Genomic DNA, 17,025 nt, shown 5'->3' with positions numbered 1-17,025 from the left:
GTACCTACTCTGTCTTGAGATAACTTTTGTTATGAATTGGCACTGTAAAAAAAACTGAATTGAATAGAAAAAAAAGCCAATTTCAAACTTATTCTGCAGCTGCAACATGGTCCTGCTCACTCACAAATATAAACATTAGACTGCTCTCTGATACTAAAGGAATGAAGTTGCATCATTAAAAGTGTATGTATCAAGTGATGGAGACTATTTATTGATTATTTAATGATCCTAGTATCTAAAGCTTCATACCAATTTTTACCATTTAAACTGAGATTGTTACACATAATGTGTTATAAACATCTTAGCATAACTGCTCGAACAAACTGACAGCTGTCCGCACAGTCACAGTGAAAAAAAGGACATACAGATCGAGGTTTTATTCAGAGTTATATTGAATATTTCAATGTGAGGGCAAACAGCTGTTCAAAGAAATGACCGACAGCGCATAAAAACATTAACCTTAGATAGTCCTGAGAAATAAACTGATATCCAAGCAGGATTTTGTTGCTGGCATTCATTCATCTCTGGTATGCACACTTGATCTGGACTGAATGAATGAGGAAATTAAACAGTGCGTCTGTCTTTGTCAGAGGGAGAAGACTCAGAGTATCTCAGGCTTTGTTGAAAAAAACATGCCAGTTAGCAGGTTAGGTTCACAGAGTCAGTTACCAGTCAGGCAGTCTTCTGTCCTCTCTGTCTGTATCATTCATGTCTCATCAATGCATGTTACTAATTCAACTTCTGCCCCGGAGTTGTTTGTGCTTTGTCGTCCCGCAGGTCACTGCTGATCGCGGTGGTGCCTGCTGCCGTGGTCCTGCATGATGCTTCCTGCTGCTGTTAACACTATTAGTCATATATACTATCATAAGTCTTATAGATTATGAAATTTGTAGCCATAAAAACATCATCAGTAATACCCCAAAGCAATTTCAGTCAAAAGCAACTGGACTTGGTTATTTGTCTAGGAAGACGTTTCACCTCTCATCCAAGAGGCTTCATCAGTTCATGTACGCATCTGACCAGGCTGGGACTGGTACAACTATCTGCTGTGGAGATCCAGGTATTTAACCTTGCACAAGGCCGATGATATCACTGGAACCCTTTGTGCTCCAAGTGCCAACGACTGTCGACAGTTGTTGGTGGGAAGTTGCTTTTGACTTCGTTAGTGCTCTATTGAGTCTTAGCGACAGTCGTTGGAGTCACAGAAGGCCATTTGTGAACCGTTCTTTGAGATTAGATTGTTAAATCTCCTGGGAAGGGATGAAAGGGCTGCATTGTAAGCATTGTACAAGCCCTAGCTGTAAGCTTTATCAAAGTTTACTTTTAAACATGGGACGGTGTCTGCCTCCCGAACAACACTTTGGAGTTGGTTCCACAGGAGAGGAGCTTGGTAATGTAGGAGAAGAAGAGAGAACTACACATGTACACAAGTATTAATTCGGCTAATTAATTGTTCCTCATCAAAAAGGGGGCACCACCACAGGTAATAACCAGGTAATGTGGACTAAGCCCGATGGAAACCTAGTCACCTGCAAGTATTAAAAGAATACTTTTCTATCAGTTTCTCTTGTCAATTAAATGGATCAACTAATTGTATCAATCAGTCTATCAATCTCAATCTGAAAACGTTTGTTCTCACCCTTTGCAAAACAGAATAAAAGCTCAAAGGCAACAGACGGGGTTTTGGGGGTTTTACTTCAAAAATATGATTATATTTATACACATATACAAACAAAGTCTTCGCTCCTGGAAATAATGTACACTTTACATGCACGTTCTTGCCTTTGACCTAAATGAATTTGAAGAAGTGCTTATATCTCCACTTAGAAAATGCCAGCTTTTCATCGGATTGCTCCGGACTCGCCGTTTCTTCTGCTTCTTTGGGTGCACTCACACTGGCCCTCATTTATCAGATCAAAACGGATTCTTAAAACAAATACAAATTTTTTGTTAAAAATAAAAAATTGTGGTTGGAGCAATTGATTGAACTGATGTGCGTCTGACTATGAATGTGTTGGCGCGCGGCTTCAGCAAGGCGCACAGCAGAGCCAAAGTCATCTACTCGGTCAGTGGCTACCCTCGATAAATTGCATTAAATCAAACAAGGTATCAGATGATTAACATCTTGGTGTGGTTCTTCTAGGTGACAAAGGTTATCCCCTAACAGAATACCTAATAACCCCGCTGGCAAACCCCGCTACAGAGCAGGAGCGCAGGTTCAGCCGTGCGCACACACGCACACAGGTCACAATGGAGCGCTGCTTCGGGTTGACTGCCTCCGTTATTCTTTTCCATACAGCGTTTTTACAGGCCCCTTTTATTCCACTCTTAGGTATGCCAAAAAGCACATCTTTATTTTGCTCCATCTCGGATGTCAGGATGCCGATCTCTGTGTCGGAAAAGTTTCTTTTCATACCGCGTTTCTCCTCTACATGTTTGACCTCAGTGGGCGAGGCCTCTAAACCAGGAATATTTAAGGGCGTAACATGTTAATGATGATCAAATTCAGCCGCCGCATTTATCAAGGCCCGCTCATTCGTACGCTGAGATTGGTCAGATATGAATGTTTCATAAATCACACGTGGGTCCCGTAGTACGACCAATTCTGCGCTCAAATCTGCGCCCGTTTTCACGCAAGATTGATAAATGAGGCCCACTGTCCTTCTGCACCACGCCCTGGGCTTACGGGTACTTGCCCCCCCCTCCCTCTCCCCCCGCTGGCCAGCCCGTTTTTACTCACACTGCCTGGGCCTTGCACAAATGCTTCTTGCCTGTCCATACGTCATCAGGCCGTAACACGTCACACGCATTGATGATGTCATCGCGATGCGTCGCTTAGTTTACAAATCTTTCCATAGACCTCGGAGTTTTTGTGTCGGAAAAGTGTCTTCTCTTCTCAGCGTTTCTCCTCTACATGTTTGACCTCAGTGGGCGAGGCCTCCGAACCAGGAATATTTAAGGGCGTAACATGTAAATGACGATCAAATTCAGCCGCCGCATTTATCAAGGCCCGCTCTTTCGTACGCTGAGATTGGTCAGATATGAATGTTTCATAAATCACACGTGGGTCCTGTAGTACGACCAATTCTGCGCTCAGATCTGCGCCCGTTTTCACGCAAGATTGATAAATGAGGCCCACTGTCCTTCTGTACCACGCCCTGGGCTTACGGGTACTTTTTTTTTCTATGTCCAAACAGGCGCACATAAAATGACGTGAGAGCCGCCGTAGGCCTTGTGCTCGTACATTTGTGCACGGTCGTGCTCGTACATGTGCAAACACGCTTTACAAAAGCCCACCTCTCTCAAACGGGCCGTGGACGGCCAGCTGGTCGCAGCTAGGCACGGAGCGGTTGCACTCACACTGGTCGAATGAGCTAGGCTTTACCCATGCTAGTACCTCTGGATCAAGACTGGGCTTTTTAAGAAGAGGTTCGATTACAGCTACTTCAAAAGACTGTGGTACATAACCTGCTGATAAAGACATGTTAATCATATCTAATACAGGAGTGCTAACTAAAGGTAACACTTCTTTAAGTAACCTTGTTGGAATAGAGTCTAGGAGACAAGTAGATGGCTTTGATGATTGCTACAGTGCTGAAAAGAAATCTAGGATTGTTCTAATTCTCCTTTATTAAAAATTAGTAATAGGCTGCTCTGGCATTACGGAGGGCCTCCTATATGTTTTAAGACTTTCTTGCCAAACTAAGCGATGTAGGTGCAACCGGCATCCCAAAGATGATTGTTCATTTCTGGATTAATGTGAACTTTAAATTTGATTATGAGAAGACCTCAGTCTGATCAAACAAAGGAAAATACTAGGCCCAAAAGCCTGGCAGCTTTTGTCCTGAGCGCATGGTCACAGACAAAGAACTGCCAACTCTCTCCAAGGGACCCCAAACTGTCAGTCCATTGGCTGACCTGACCACTGGTGATGACATCACCATCGAGTCTATAAAACTGTAGGACACGCTCAGCCTCACTCTCTTTCTTCGATTCTCTTCGACTCTCTACTGCTTGATCCAGGGACCAGCTGCCAGCTGTCCCTAGGCCCTGAACATGGCCTGTATGGAGTAGTAGGTTAACCAACCGGTTACCAACACAACTGAGCAGAACAAAGAGCGATCTGATTCCTCTTTTGTCTAAGAGCAAACAACAAGGACAAGAAGCTTTCTTCAACCAGCTTCCTTCACAAGCTCCAGACACTGGCTTCAAAGCAACGCAACTTATCTTCCTCATCTCATGGACTGGTAACTAACCAACGACTGGGCATTATTACATGTCATAAGTCATTATGAACGGCTAAGCACAGAACTGTAACCTTGTTATAACCTGAATTAGAACTTCTGAGATCTTCAGCCTGCTGGCTTTTGTGTGACTTAATGTTCACGCAATCTCTGCAGGGGTCCAAGCCACACACCCCTCCTCCTTCTCTCCTCTTTGTCTCACACACACACACGCACACAGACACACACACAAACATTTGTTCTTAGGCTTTAGTTTATTGTGTGTTCTGTTTGTGCATTTATTCATTTGTTAATAAATGTTTGTGTTTACAATACATATGTTTATTTAATATTGCACAAAGATGAATGAGCCAGCCTCTACTAAGAAAGAACTTTAAAATCCTTCAACTGAGTGAACTATTACATTTATCGGTGTTCAACAATTAATTAGTAGTTTAATATTTTTAATGAGACTTTTATATTAGTTGTCACTCCCTCTGTGACGGTGGTGCCCGAGGAACTCTTTTTATTATAATCTTTGATAATTATTGGTGATAGCTAATATTTGCTTGATTAACGATAAGTTTATTGCGAAAACTCAATCTGAACGTGAGTCAAGGCCCTACATTTAATTGGTTCTCCGTGTGTTTTTAGTTTTTAATAAATTTAAGCTATTATTTTTTATTATTTTTTCTTTATTAATTTTCTTTTTTAAAATATTTCATTTGATAGTCACACTTTTGATCCAATTAACCTAGAGTACCTATAGCGAGATTCTTACAATTAAGTTAAATGCCATTTACTTTCCAATTTCCGCGATACTTGTTATAATTCACAGGTTTGTGAGTTATTCCACGGAGATAACTTCCTCTCTCTCCTTTCATTATCTTCTTTTTTAAAGGAGCAACAGATTCGAGGATTGTTCTTAGTGAGCCTGCAACACTGTCAACAAGGTGATCAATTTCAGAGAAACTAACATTAGTCCAAGAATCTTGAATATTAGGATACGGCATTAAATTAAATGCAGATGGAATCGCCTCCTTAAATTTAGTTAAAGCACTATCAGATAAATATCTAGTGTAGAAACTTTTGCCCAGAGGTGAGTAGTCCTGTAATATGAATTCAAAAGTTATTAAATAATGGTCTGATAAAATAGGATTCTGTGGAACGACTATTAAGTCATTGATTTCCACACCATTAGCCAAAACAAGGTCGAGAGTTTGATTAAAACAGTGAGTAGGTTTGTGTAGACTCTGACTAAAACCAATCGAATCTAATAGAAAGATAATTACAGTACTAAGGCTATTATTATCAACGTCCATGTGAATATAAAAATCTTCTACAATGATTACTTTATCAGATTTAAGGACTAAATTTGACAGAAGCTCTGAGAATTCAGATAGAAATTCAGAGTATGGACCAGGAGCACGTTACACTATAACAACTATAATTGGCTGCACAGTTTTCCAGGTTGAATGTGAAAGACAAAGAACAAGACTTTCAAATTATTATTAATTTTAAATTAACTATTAATTATAATTTAGTTTAGGTTTAGGGATGATTAATAGGCCTGAGTCATAAATAGCTGCAACGCCTCCTCCTCGACCACTGACTCGAGGAATATAAGTATTTATATGACTGGGAGGAGTGGATTCATTTAGGCTAACATATTCTTCATGACACAGCCAGGTTTCAGTCAGACAGAGTTAATTAATAGGATTCTCTGATATCAGATAATTTACTAATACAGCTTTAGATGGCAGAGATATGATGCTTAAGACAAATTCGTCCAGGTTCTTAGATATGAGAGCGACACCCTCCAAGGTAGAACGAATACCATCTAGAAGAAGAAGAATTACTTTATTTTTATCCCACACAGGGAAATTCAATTTTTTCACTCTGTTGAAATGTTCTCATGTTACACACACAGGCCCGAACTACACACATGGACAACTAGGACCTATACATGCAATTAAGGAGAGATGTTAGAGCGAGTGCCAAGCGCCCCGAGCAGCTGGGGGTGCGGTGCTTTGCTCAACAGCACCGAAAGCAGTGCTGAGCTACTGCCGCCCCAAAGCGTTGTTCCCATACCGGAGTCGAACCCAGGCCGCCTGGGTGAAAACCCGGAATCCTAACCGCTAGACCATATGGGACTTCATGGGACTCTCCTAATAAGAAGAGGTTTCGCCAGAAAGAAAGCCAATTATCTACGATAGCCCACATTATTTACTGGGCACCATCCCGACAGCCAGCTACTGAATGATGACTTGCAGCTTAACACAACCTGTAGCCAAATGTTTATGACAGGGTCACAAACATATACTGTATATTTGGACACTTATGGCTTAAATATGTATTCTCCTGTGGATCACCTTTTCTTATTTCACTTATCCCTGCTACGCCAACACACAGGCAGGACTTGCCCTTCATTTGGCTTTTGTGTGTTGTTTGGGGAAGTAACCTCTTAAAATGTGTCTGCACCTGTTCATGTTAATGGTAGATTGATGGATTTTATTTTATTTGTAAACCCTTGGCCTGTAATGTGTTTCAGAACAATTTCTGCTCATGTTCAAAACTTTCTGCATATAACTTATCCTGTCTGTGTTATTACAAGAATGAAATAGTAATTTAATGACAATAAATTCACAATATTTTAGGAAAAGATCTTACTTGCCTAAAGTCTTCTGTGAATTATGTTAATGCTTGGCTGTGCGCTGCTCTTCATCAAAGGTGGAAAACCAGAACTACGACTGAAATACACAGGGTGCGGATGGTGCATGACATGATACATTTTAATCAACTGAAGCTTTTCAGTGACCACAGAAAGCACACTGCTCATCTCTATTTCACCTGTGTCATCCTCCCTCATGTGTATCTAGTTCTCATCATCCCCTGTCTTGTTGCCAGAGTATATCGTCTGATCATGTACCTCCAGCCATTACCACAGCCTTGTCTTGTCTCTAAGTATTGCCTCGTCTAGATTTCTGTTTCCTGGAGCACCTCTGAAGAAGAGGGACTTTTTGTTTTCTCAAGTTTTTTTGGTCAGCTTGTGTTGCTAGTTAAATTTTACTTCAACCGCTTGTCCCTATCGGGGTCGAGGGGGGCTGGCCTGTTTATTTATTGCTCTGACTTAAGAGTTTACCTATAGGGTGTCAGAAATAAAGCCTGAATCAATCATTCCCTGACTGCATTTGAGTCCTCATTTTACCAAGTCCTAACAGCTTGTTTCGATTTGTATATATTAATATATTTTATTTTAGAAAGTGAGATTGAACATGTTTCGGTTTGGAGTCTGGAAACAATACAAACATTTTCAATACTCGTTTCCCTTATCCATACTTAAACTTGAACTTAAATTACTCTACTTAAATTCTATACTTATCCATACTGCGTGATAACCCTCCATTCTGTCTCTCTGACACTTCTGTCTGCGCAGAGCCATCAGCACAAACTGATGAATCTTCAAACTCTGACATCTGCCTTAAATTTGACCATTGCATGTAGTATCAAAGCTGAAAAAACAGTTAAACACTTGAAGGCATCACAGAACCTGTCAGAATTAGATTTCATTCATTTATTTAGAATGAACATTCCTGTAAGTGTCTCAGTCAGCTGGGTAATTTTCAGTTGTAGTCTTTTGGGGGAAGTGTGGGCCTACAGTTCAACCCTGCTCCGGGTTAACCGGTGAAAATGAGACTTGCTTGCAAAAAAAGTGGAATTATCAATTGTCATGAACGGTACAGGTATAACACAAAGGTGGACTCAATGCAGACACAGACAAAAGAAAGTTACAAATAAAACGTTTAATAATAATAATCAAACACAAGACTAACTAAACGAACACGGAAATACATGAACGGGGAGACGACGGGAGATCGGGAGACGGACGGGAAAATGGGAACACGGGAAACTACGGAGAGAAAAACAGAACACAAACACGATTAGTAAGCTTACAACGGGGAGCGTGAAAATCACTACGAGAAAGGGGATGCCAGTCCGGGGGGAATAGTTTTACCAAGGTTGGGTCGACGACGGTCCGGCGCTGCATGCCTGCCAGCCTCAGGCTTTTAAGGTGGTGGTGTAATCAGCTAAACAGGCTGTAGCTTTGGGGAACGCCTACCGGACCTACAGACAGACAAGGGGAAGCACATGCAGGGAAACGCAGACAGAGGGAGACAAACACACACAAGACAAAGGAGAGGAGGGCACTGACAGAGCCAGATCTTGACATCATTTTAATTTTGACCTAACACCCCCTGAAAACCTGGTGTCTTGCGGCTTCCAGTGGTTTGTGTAGTGATATCATCCAACACTCACAGTTGTGTTTGTGTAAAATGCTTGACTGACATGTAGCTGCGGTATAAAGTTAAGAGCTGACAGTGTGTTGGAGCTGAGGTTTGTTTTTTAACAGTTGCTTTTTAAAATAGTTGAATCAAAAATTGATTAATTTGTTCTGTTTCAGTATTGTGTTTATATAATTATGTACATTACATGATGAAGACCGCATATCATGCTTGAAAGCTCTGGAACAAGAGAGTTTATGCACTTTGACTGGTTGTCACTTGCTGTTAAGGTTAAAATAAACTGTAACTGCAAACATGCAAGATTCATATTCAACCATAGACACAAAAAACATCCACATAGTGAAGATTATTGGAGGTTCAAGTGTTTGTGAACTTGTTCTAGAATGCTGGTGTTATGATTTCAGACCTTGTTATAGATTAGGATGGCGCTGCGTGAGTGGCAGCCTGTTACAGCAGCTCTCGCTCACTTTTGAGCTTTTTCCTTTTTTTATATTTCTTTTGCACATTTTTAACTATTCTTTCTTAACACTCTTTTGAACTCTCTCTTGGGCAGTATGGAAACCAGACTCGCGTACTTCGTTCTGGTCTCAATACTTATTTTTTCAACTTTTTCCGTTGTGTCCAGGGAGCCTGTACGCAGCCCTATGTTTACAGTAGGGATCAGCTGTTGGCCCTCAGTAGCGCTGCAGTGCAGCAGCACGAGTGGCCTGATGTCCCCCGTGAGCTGAGGAGGAGGAGATGCGGGTGCCGTTCAGGAGCCGCTCGCCGTCGCAGAAGGACATGCTACAGACCCGTCCTCCCAGCAGACTTTTACCACCAATCCCCTCACTGCCATCTACAAAAGTTCTCCGACAACTCTGCTATCGTCGGCCTCAGAACTTATTCAGGACTTTGTGGACTTGTGCCGGCGGAACCACCTCCAGCTCAACGCCGGGAAGACCAAAGAGCTGGTGGTGGATTTCCGCAGGCACAAACAACCCTGCACACAGGTAAACATCCTGGGAACGGACATCGAGATATACAAGAAAGGTCAGAGCAGACTGTATCTTCTGAGGAAGCTCAGGTCCTTTGGAGTGCAAGGGGCACTCCTGACATCTTTCTATGAATCTGTGGTGGCATCAGCCATTTTCTATGGAGTAGTCTGCTGGAGCAGCAGCATATCAGCCGCAGACAGGAGGAGACTTGATATACTTATCAAGAAGGCCGGCTCCATCTTGGGATGCCCTGTGTGCAGGTGGTTGGAGAGAGCAGGATGATGGACAAGCTGTCATATCTGTTTTGTGTGGGTACTGATTTAGAGAAACCATCTGGTTTGCAGCCGCCTCTGGATGCAGAGAGTGGCTGTCAGGCCTGATGGATGGTAGGCTTTGGCCCAACAGAGCATGGAGGACTGGCACCATACTTTGGCAAATAATGAAAAAAACAAAATCGTAAATCACTGTGTACCAACGTAAATCAGGTTGGTACACAGTGGACAGTGGAGTGTATGAGAGCAAACAGAGGAGACCAGGCTGGAGGAGCACATGGTGGAGCTGGTCCTGTTCGGTAACATCTGACGCAATCAAATCAGCTGACAGGTGAATGGTGGAAACACCATGATCCACAGATTTTGATGATACACCATTGTGGCGCCTGTCATGGATTTAACAGATGACTTCTTGGCTCAAACCCACACAGTCCAATTAAATCCGCTCTGAGATACTCCTTTCTTCCACACAGACCACATCAGGTTTTATTCTGCTTCACGTGTTTGAGATGCTGTCTCTGAGGAATTTCAAATTAAGGTCAGTGGGCTCCTGGTTGACTAAAGCACATGTAGTTACGCAGAGGGTGGGACTAAGCACTCACTAGTTGCACACCTTCTATCAGAATCTCAGGCCCCAACTTAGTTGAATACAGCTGGAGTGAAATGATATGAGAAATAATATTTTTGGTTCCTGACACCATTAAATGTACAGCCAAAAGGTCATTGACCTAAAGTCTTTTGAAGTACTTCAACTCTGAACCACATCAAAACACGGCGGGGTCATTCTGTTTACATTCAGCTGCACCCAGTAGAGAAAGTGAAGAGATGATCAGGGACTTTGGAAGGACAGGAGAAGTGAAGCTACATATTGAATGCTTCAGTTTTCTTAGCACTTAATTAGGAAACAATGGGCCCTGCAGATCATTTCTGCCCATGGACCCTGAAGCAAGTGAATCTATTCTGTACTGTTGTTTCTGACTATTTTGACACGTTTAATATGTTGTGTTGAATGTTGTGCCCTACAAATCAAAGTCTTAATACTTGTAACGGCAATAAAGTGAACTTATTACCACACTCTTCCATTGACAATATACTTAAAAGTGCAGTATTGAAATAAATGTAATTACTTTATAACAGAACACACATTTTTGATGAAATTAAACTGATTTATGTGAGCTAATGAAACAGGATGTTTACTGACTAAACTACAGCGAACTGAAATTATAAATAACAAATAATTGTGACATTCTGCAGTGTTCCATGTGTAATTAGGGAATAATTACAGTAAAAGCTCCCAGTATAGGAACGTGTTTGACTGATGCACAGTGAGTGTGTTTGAATGCTACTTAAAAAGTTGAACTTGTTTCTAATAGAACTGTAACACAGAGAGGAACTAACGTGTAGCAGTTGAGAAAAAAGCTTCAGACGCCATGCGCTGACCGGCTTTAGGACCCTGCGTTATGACGCAGCAGGGGCCGCTGAGCCGCTGCAATGCTGTCCCGATGGGCACAGAGAGCCGATTTACAACCAACCATCTCCTAACGTGGAACTGAAGGGTTCCCCTACTCCCACGGTGATGACCACAACCTCGATTTAAAGCGTGCGGTTGGGAGAGCATGTGGTAACAATAGTCCTTAACAAACCGCGACTGATGTCCGCTTGGCACGGGTAAAAAAGAGAAACCGTTCCCGAACTAAATGGGTTGAAGGAGACGCGTAAAGCGCTATGCGGTCGCACCGAAGGCAAAATCGGAGCTGTTTTTGAGCTACTTTTAAAAGGAACACGTTTCAATCGTGAAATCACAATTTTGTATGAACTTTTGGTTTCGCCCAACTTTAAAAAAGTTCCCAAATTGGGCCCCCGCTGACCGTCAGGACCGCGTTTGAGTTCGGATGTTTATCAAACAACTTTCTGTGTGGAAAATAGAAGTGATGGATCGCATATCAGGGCAGTAAAGTTTGACACAAGACAGAAGCCTGGGTTGGTGTTGGGTGAGGTGCAGTTCGGAGAGCTGTAGGCTGATCGCTCTGGTGCAGCGGAGGTGTACTCAGTCCCACAGGCTCCACGTCTGCGTGTCCCGCTGATCCGCTCAGCTGTCTCCAACTTTCCTGTTTTCATCGGTTTGATGGCGGTGCGTCCACCTCTGGAAACATCTAGCTGCACCTTCACTGCGTTCCCTTTTGACTGCTCTCTGTTTAATCGAGACAGTTTCATGGTTTTTATGTACATTTGACTGTGGGGTAATTAGAACCATACGATTTTCAAATAGCTTTTCGGGGCCACGAGTGTGCATACATGCTCCTTACTTCGATTGTGTCCTAACAACGCGTCTGCCTGACCGTATTTAAATCGCTTCCGTAAATATTACGAATCTGTTTTGTTTTTGAGATTTGAAGACGTCGCCGGAGAAGATGAATCTGTGTTTCGTCAGTCTTCTCCTCACTCTGGATTTAGCCACCGTGGCGCTCAGTTTGACCACATGCAGCACGCTAGACATGGATCAGTACAAAAAGAAGCGCATCGAGGCCATCAGAGGGCAGATCCTGAGCAAGCTGAAGCTCACTAGTCCCCCGGAGGACTTCCCCGAGCCCGAGGAAGTATCTCGGGATATTGTCGCCATTTACAACAGCACCCGCGACCTGTTGCAGGAGAAGGCAAACCAACGAGCGGCGACGTGCGAGCGGCAGCGGAGCGAGGAGGAGTATTACGCCAAGGAGGTGCACAAGATCGACATGCAGCCCTTCTACCCGTCAGAGAGTAAGTGTGTGTGTGTGTGTGTGTGTGTGTGTGTGTGTGTGTGTGTGTGTGTGTGTGTTCGCTTGTTTGCGCACACTTTATGTGCTGCTTGAGTGTGAAATCCAAAATAGCGTTTGTACATATTCACGTGTTTGTGAATGTTTTGGAAAATCCATCCCGTCATGACTGGTTGGATGAGTGCAGCTCTTGGACATTAAAAAGTCTCCTACTCTAAGTCAGAGCTGCATCGCCAGAACAAAAGGCCATCCAATGAATCCCGGTGCTGTATGTTCACTTCTCAAAGCATCATATGTGTAAACTCTGTATCACCTCCAGTGGCTGCTTTATAACCTTGACCATGACTGGATAATTCTGTTGAGCCTTCACCCTTGTTTTTCCTAGTGATGCCTCTCCCTATGCACATAGTTTTTGGCTTTGTTCATGTAGCATCCGGGCTGATTGATGGTCGAACTCTTTAACTGATGGTTAACAAGTGTTTATTTTTGAGCAAATAGATGATACCATTGCTCCATTAAATCTTTTGACACCTTGAAGACCATCTATGTAATAGCATGTTTAACAATATGAAAATAGTGTGTTTTTAACCTTTGACAGAAAATGAATTGTCATTTACAATCATGAAGTATCCTTTTTAACCTATTTTATCTCAATTACAACCTAAGAATAGAGTGCAATAAACAAACATATTTAACTTGAAAATATATTATAACTGTCAGTTTGCAGCTTTAACTTCCAAAAATTGTTAATGCACACAAAAATAATGCTGTATTTATTACATACTAGCAAGCAGTTTACTGAAATAACTGTCCCCTTCAGAAGGACAGATGCCCTGGATCGCAAAACAGCGTTATTGATCGCTTAAAATAGACTTGTATAAAACGATGCAAAACAATACAAGGACATCACATTTTCAGCATTAAGCACCACATTTAAACAAAATGATGACAAACCTTGTGCCCTTATCAGCCAGGTGCGAAACGAACTTGTTAGTTTACATTTTCTCAAGTTTTTGCACTTTTGATAGACCCGTTTGCCATACACTTAACTTCCTGTAACTTCCTCCCTTTTCTCTTTTATAGTCACACTCTATCAAAATAAAAGCACAAGCTTAAAAACAGGAAGTAACAGTAAAATAAACTTATTCTAAGAGATTTCTTATTAAATTAATACCTATCGCAACTACACAGTTTGGGAATATGATGTGCTATATTAAAGGTAATTTAAACCCCCACCAAATTATGAGTGATTTTCAAAACAATATGGAGTGCAAAGCATGAATAGTCTTACTGAGCAACTTTATCTCTACTGAGTATACTTGTCTCTGTAGGTCTTTTATGACGATGCAGCGTGCATCCTCTTGTTCCTGTACAGTGCTGTGATCTGTTGACTTATCACCCCTTACACGACGTGTAAGATGAGCCATGGCTTGAGTTGCTTTTGACCACGGCGAAAACGTTCACAGGCGTTCAGAAAGACTCACTTGCTTGGATGTCTGTGTATGTAGTGTCTAAATCCTTTTGACTTCAGGATCTCCAATCTGTACTTTCGTGATGACATCTACCACTGGACGTATCTCCTTCTCCCATAAGAACTGAGGTCCTGAGAGCCTCTCACTTGCATTTAATCCTCTAGAGGCAAGATCTGCAGGGTTGTTGTTGGTAGGGATGCATTTCCACTGCCGGGAAGCTGTGCTGAGGTGTATTTTCTGTACTAGGTTTTGCTTGCTGCTTGCCGCGACTGACACAACAGCAGCTGTCAGCTCTAGCCTTGGGATAGTCCTGACTTTAATAGGAGCTACTCTGGATTTTCCCATAACCAGAGCACAGTGAACTTCATCTTCATTTACATGTCTTAAGTAGGAACACTGGCCATAACAATATGTGCTTGCATCGGAAAAGTGATGTAGCTCCCTTTTCGGGACTTGTCCAAAGCCAGCAGGCACATAGCAGCAGGGTATGGTGATTTTCTCCAATTCTGCAGGATCATTCTTCCAGCTTTCCCATACTTGTTGCAGTTTACCGATGAGGGGCTCATCCCAGCTTGTGCCTTGCCTGCACATTTCCTAAAGCATCTTTTTTCCGATGAGCAGAAAAGGGGAAACAAAGCCCAGTGGATCATAGAGAGAGGCAACTGTGGATAGTATGCCACGTCGTTTTTGCTGGCTGGTCTTTTAGACAGACACGAAATCTGAAAGTATCCGATTCAATATGACAATGGATACCTAAGGCTCTCTCTCTAGCGTTAGATCGTTGAAGGCCAGGTTTGGAGCCTTCACTTCAGTAGCATGCTCTGATGGCGGAATACTCTCCAACACTGATCTGTTGTTGCACACAAACTTCTCAAAGTTTCAAACCACCCATAGAACAGAGCTCCTGAGCGTCCTTTGCAAGCTGAATAGTTCTTTATTGTCAGGGAGGGTAGGGTCTTTCTTAAAAGGGGAGTGGCATCTCATAGTGACCTTGAGTGTTCATTTGAATTCCTTCCCTTACCATATTCAGGAAGAGGATGTCATCCTGGGACACAGCCTTTCCATCCTTACTGGTATCCTTAAAGTCAGACTCCAGAACTCCGATTGCGTCTGCTGGAGTCACTGGAGGAAACTCTTATACAACAACTCTGTGGCACATGTTGGTGATGCTTGGTGAGTCATGGTGTGGTGATGAACAACCTACAATATTCCATCCTAAGTCTGTGCGAACTGTGTAGCGGTCACTATTTTCTCCATGTATTACCTGCCGTGGTGCCAGTGCCCTTGAGCAATTGTTGCCTATTAAAAGACCAACTTCACATTCTAGCTGTGGTGGGATTTCATCTGCTATTGTTTTGAGATGATTCCAGTGCCTTGCCGTTTCACAGGTAGGAATGTGTGTTCGAATCACTGGTATGCAGTCCTTTATGTATGCAGTTGGGAGATCGAAGAGCATCGTGGAGTTGTAACCTCTCACTCTAAGACCAGAGACCCTTTGGCTGTGCATTAGTGTGTCTTTACCAATCATTGTAGTGAGCTTCAGTCTAACAGGATGTTTCTCAGTTTGTAAGCTGTTGTTAACTTCCTGTTTAATGAAAACTGTATCACTCTGAGTGTCCAGCAGAGCATAAACAAGCCTTTTCATACCTGGTCTGCTGATGGAGGAAACCCACACTGGCACGATCATTGGAGTGTTAGCCAATGGTTCCTTCGTTTCCACACTGAGAGACAGTCTGGTTGCTGCTTCATCTCTGTTGCTCTGATTTGGTTTTGGGTTTAGTGTCGTCATGAAGAAGTGTATGATGTCTTCCTTTGCAGCTGTCACATGAGTGTTTGGAGCCGAGCTACCTTTTTTTATTTCATCTATTTAAATGGTAATAATTAAGTATCAAAAAAGTCTTAATGGCACACTGAAACCATTCTGGAAAGAATTCCGGGACTTTTTGCGGGAGGGTGGATTAAACCATGATGCCCCTTGCGTGTTATTTATTAAGGCAGTGGCTGTGAAGATGGAGATAGAGTTGTTTCCCTGTTAGAAGCAGCAGTTTCTTCCCCTTGAAGTCTGTGGGCTTCTTGTACAGTTCCATGACAATGGGGTCCAAGGCAAAACATTTAGTGCCGGTGAACCTCTTATTAGGTTTGTAGTGCTTGAATTCAAAGAAGATAGCTGCTCCTTCTGGTAACTTCTCCACATGTCTCTGGATCTCCACGTCCACACTGAAGTGAATGTAGGTGTCTTCCTTCCTGGAGGCCACAGGGGTGTCCTGCACTGGGTTCACATCTACACCGTTCAAATCTCTAACACCAATAGTCATGTAGGGTAAGGCAATATACCAGTTTCTACCAATCTGGAGCTGAATGATGAACAATGACATTTTACCTCAGGCAAAAGCACGTCAAAGACAGAGGCAACAGAATCTATAGGTTGTCTCGCTCCTGGTGTGTCTTTAAGGATTCCAAAAAGAAAAGAGACAACTTCATCAATGCGTTAAGATGGACATCCAATGAATGCCATAACTGCTAATGAATTTAGTGCCATATAAATACCTCAAGGTGTTGTCTTAGTTTAGTGTTCCCTGTTATGAAGTCAATCCGGACTGAACACTGCTGTTTCCACTTCTCCTGTGCCTCTTTTACCATTTCCTGTAATTTCATAAAGCAAATATTGAAAATATACTAAGCGCAGTTAATTCCACATACTTAGATGGCTTTTTACTGACCTCTAGTCTTTTCATGCTCCCCTAAGATCCATTGTCCTAAAAGTAAACATTTTAAAATTTAGTTATGTTTAGTAAATGCTTGATATAAATTAGGGAGACTAGATAGCATGCTTGATACTAATAACTAAATCACATACTAACCAACTCAGCCAGGTTGATTGTGCATGGCCTCTTTAAGTCACTGTGCTCCCTGATGACGTGATCATCCTGTGTTGGTTCCTGTTGGCCACATTTATAATATAATGAACTTTTAGTAATGTCATGATAATTTACATTACTAACATTCTTAAACAAATAAAGTCCCAAA

At 42.3% G+C, this 17,025-nt stretch overlaps 1 protein-coding gene across 1 annotated transcript in view; it reads left to right on the top strand.

Annotated features, from left to right (window-relative positions):
• Positions 1-11,455: 11,455 nt before the first annotated feature.
• Positions 11,456-17,025, top strand: part of tgfb2 (transforming growth factor, beta 2) — a gene marked incomplete at its 3' end in the record, with an annotated part of 202,813 nt that continues 197,243 nt past the window's right edge. The window contains exon 1 of the mRNA XM_083918560.1: positions 11,456-12,530. Coding sequence (XP_083774686.1) covers positions 12,185-12,530 — 346 coding nt within the window. The 5' untranslated portion in view covers positions 11,456-12,184. The remainder of the gene's footprint in view (positions 12,531-17,025) is intronic.

Source organism: Echiichthys vipera, assembly GCF_963691815.1.
Source record: "Echiichthys vipera genome assembly, chromosome: 8".
Lineage (NCBI taxonomy): Eukaryota > Metazoa > Chordata > Actinopteri > Perciformes > Trachinidae > Echiichthys > Echiichthys vipera.
Note: the sequence above shows the minus strand (reverse complement) of the source record. Positions and strands in the feature narration are given on the sequence as shown.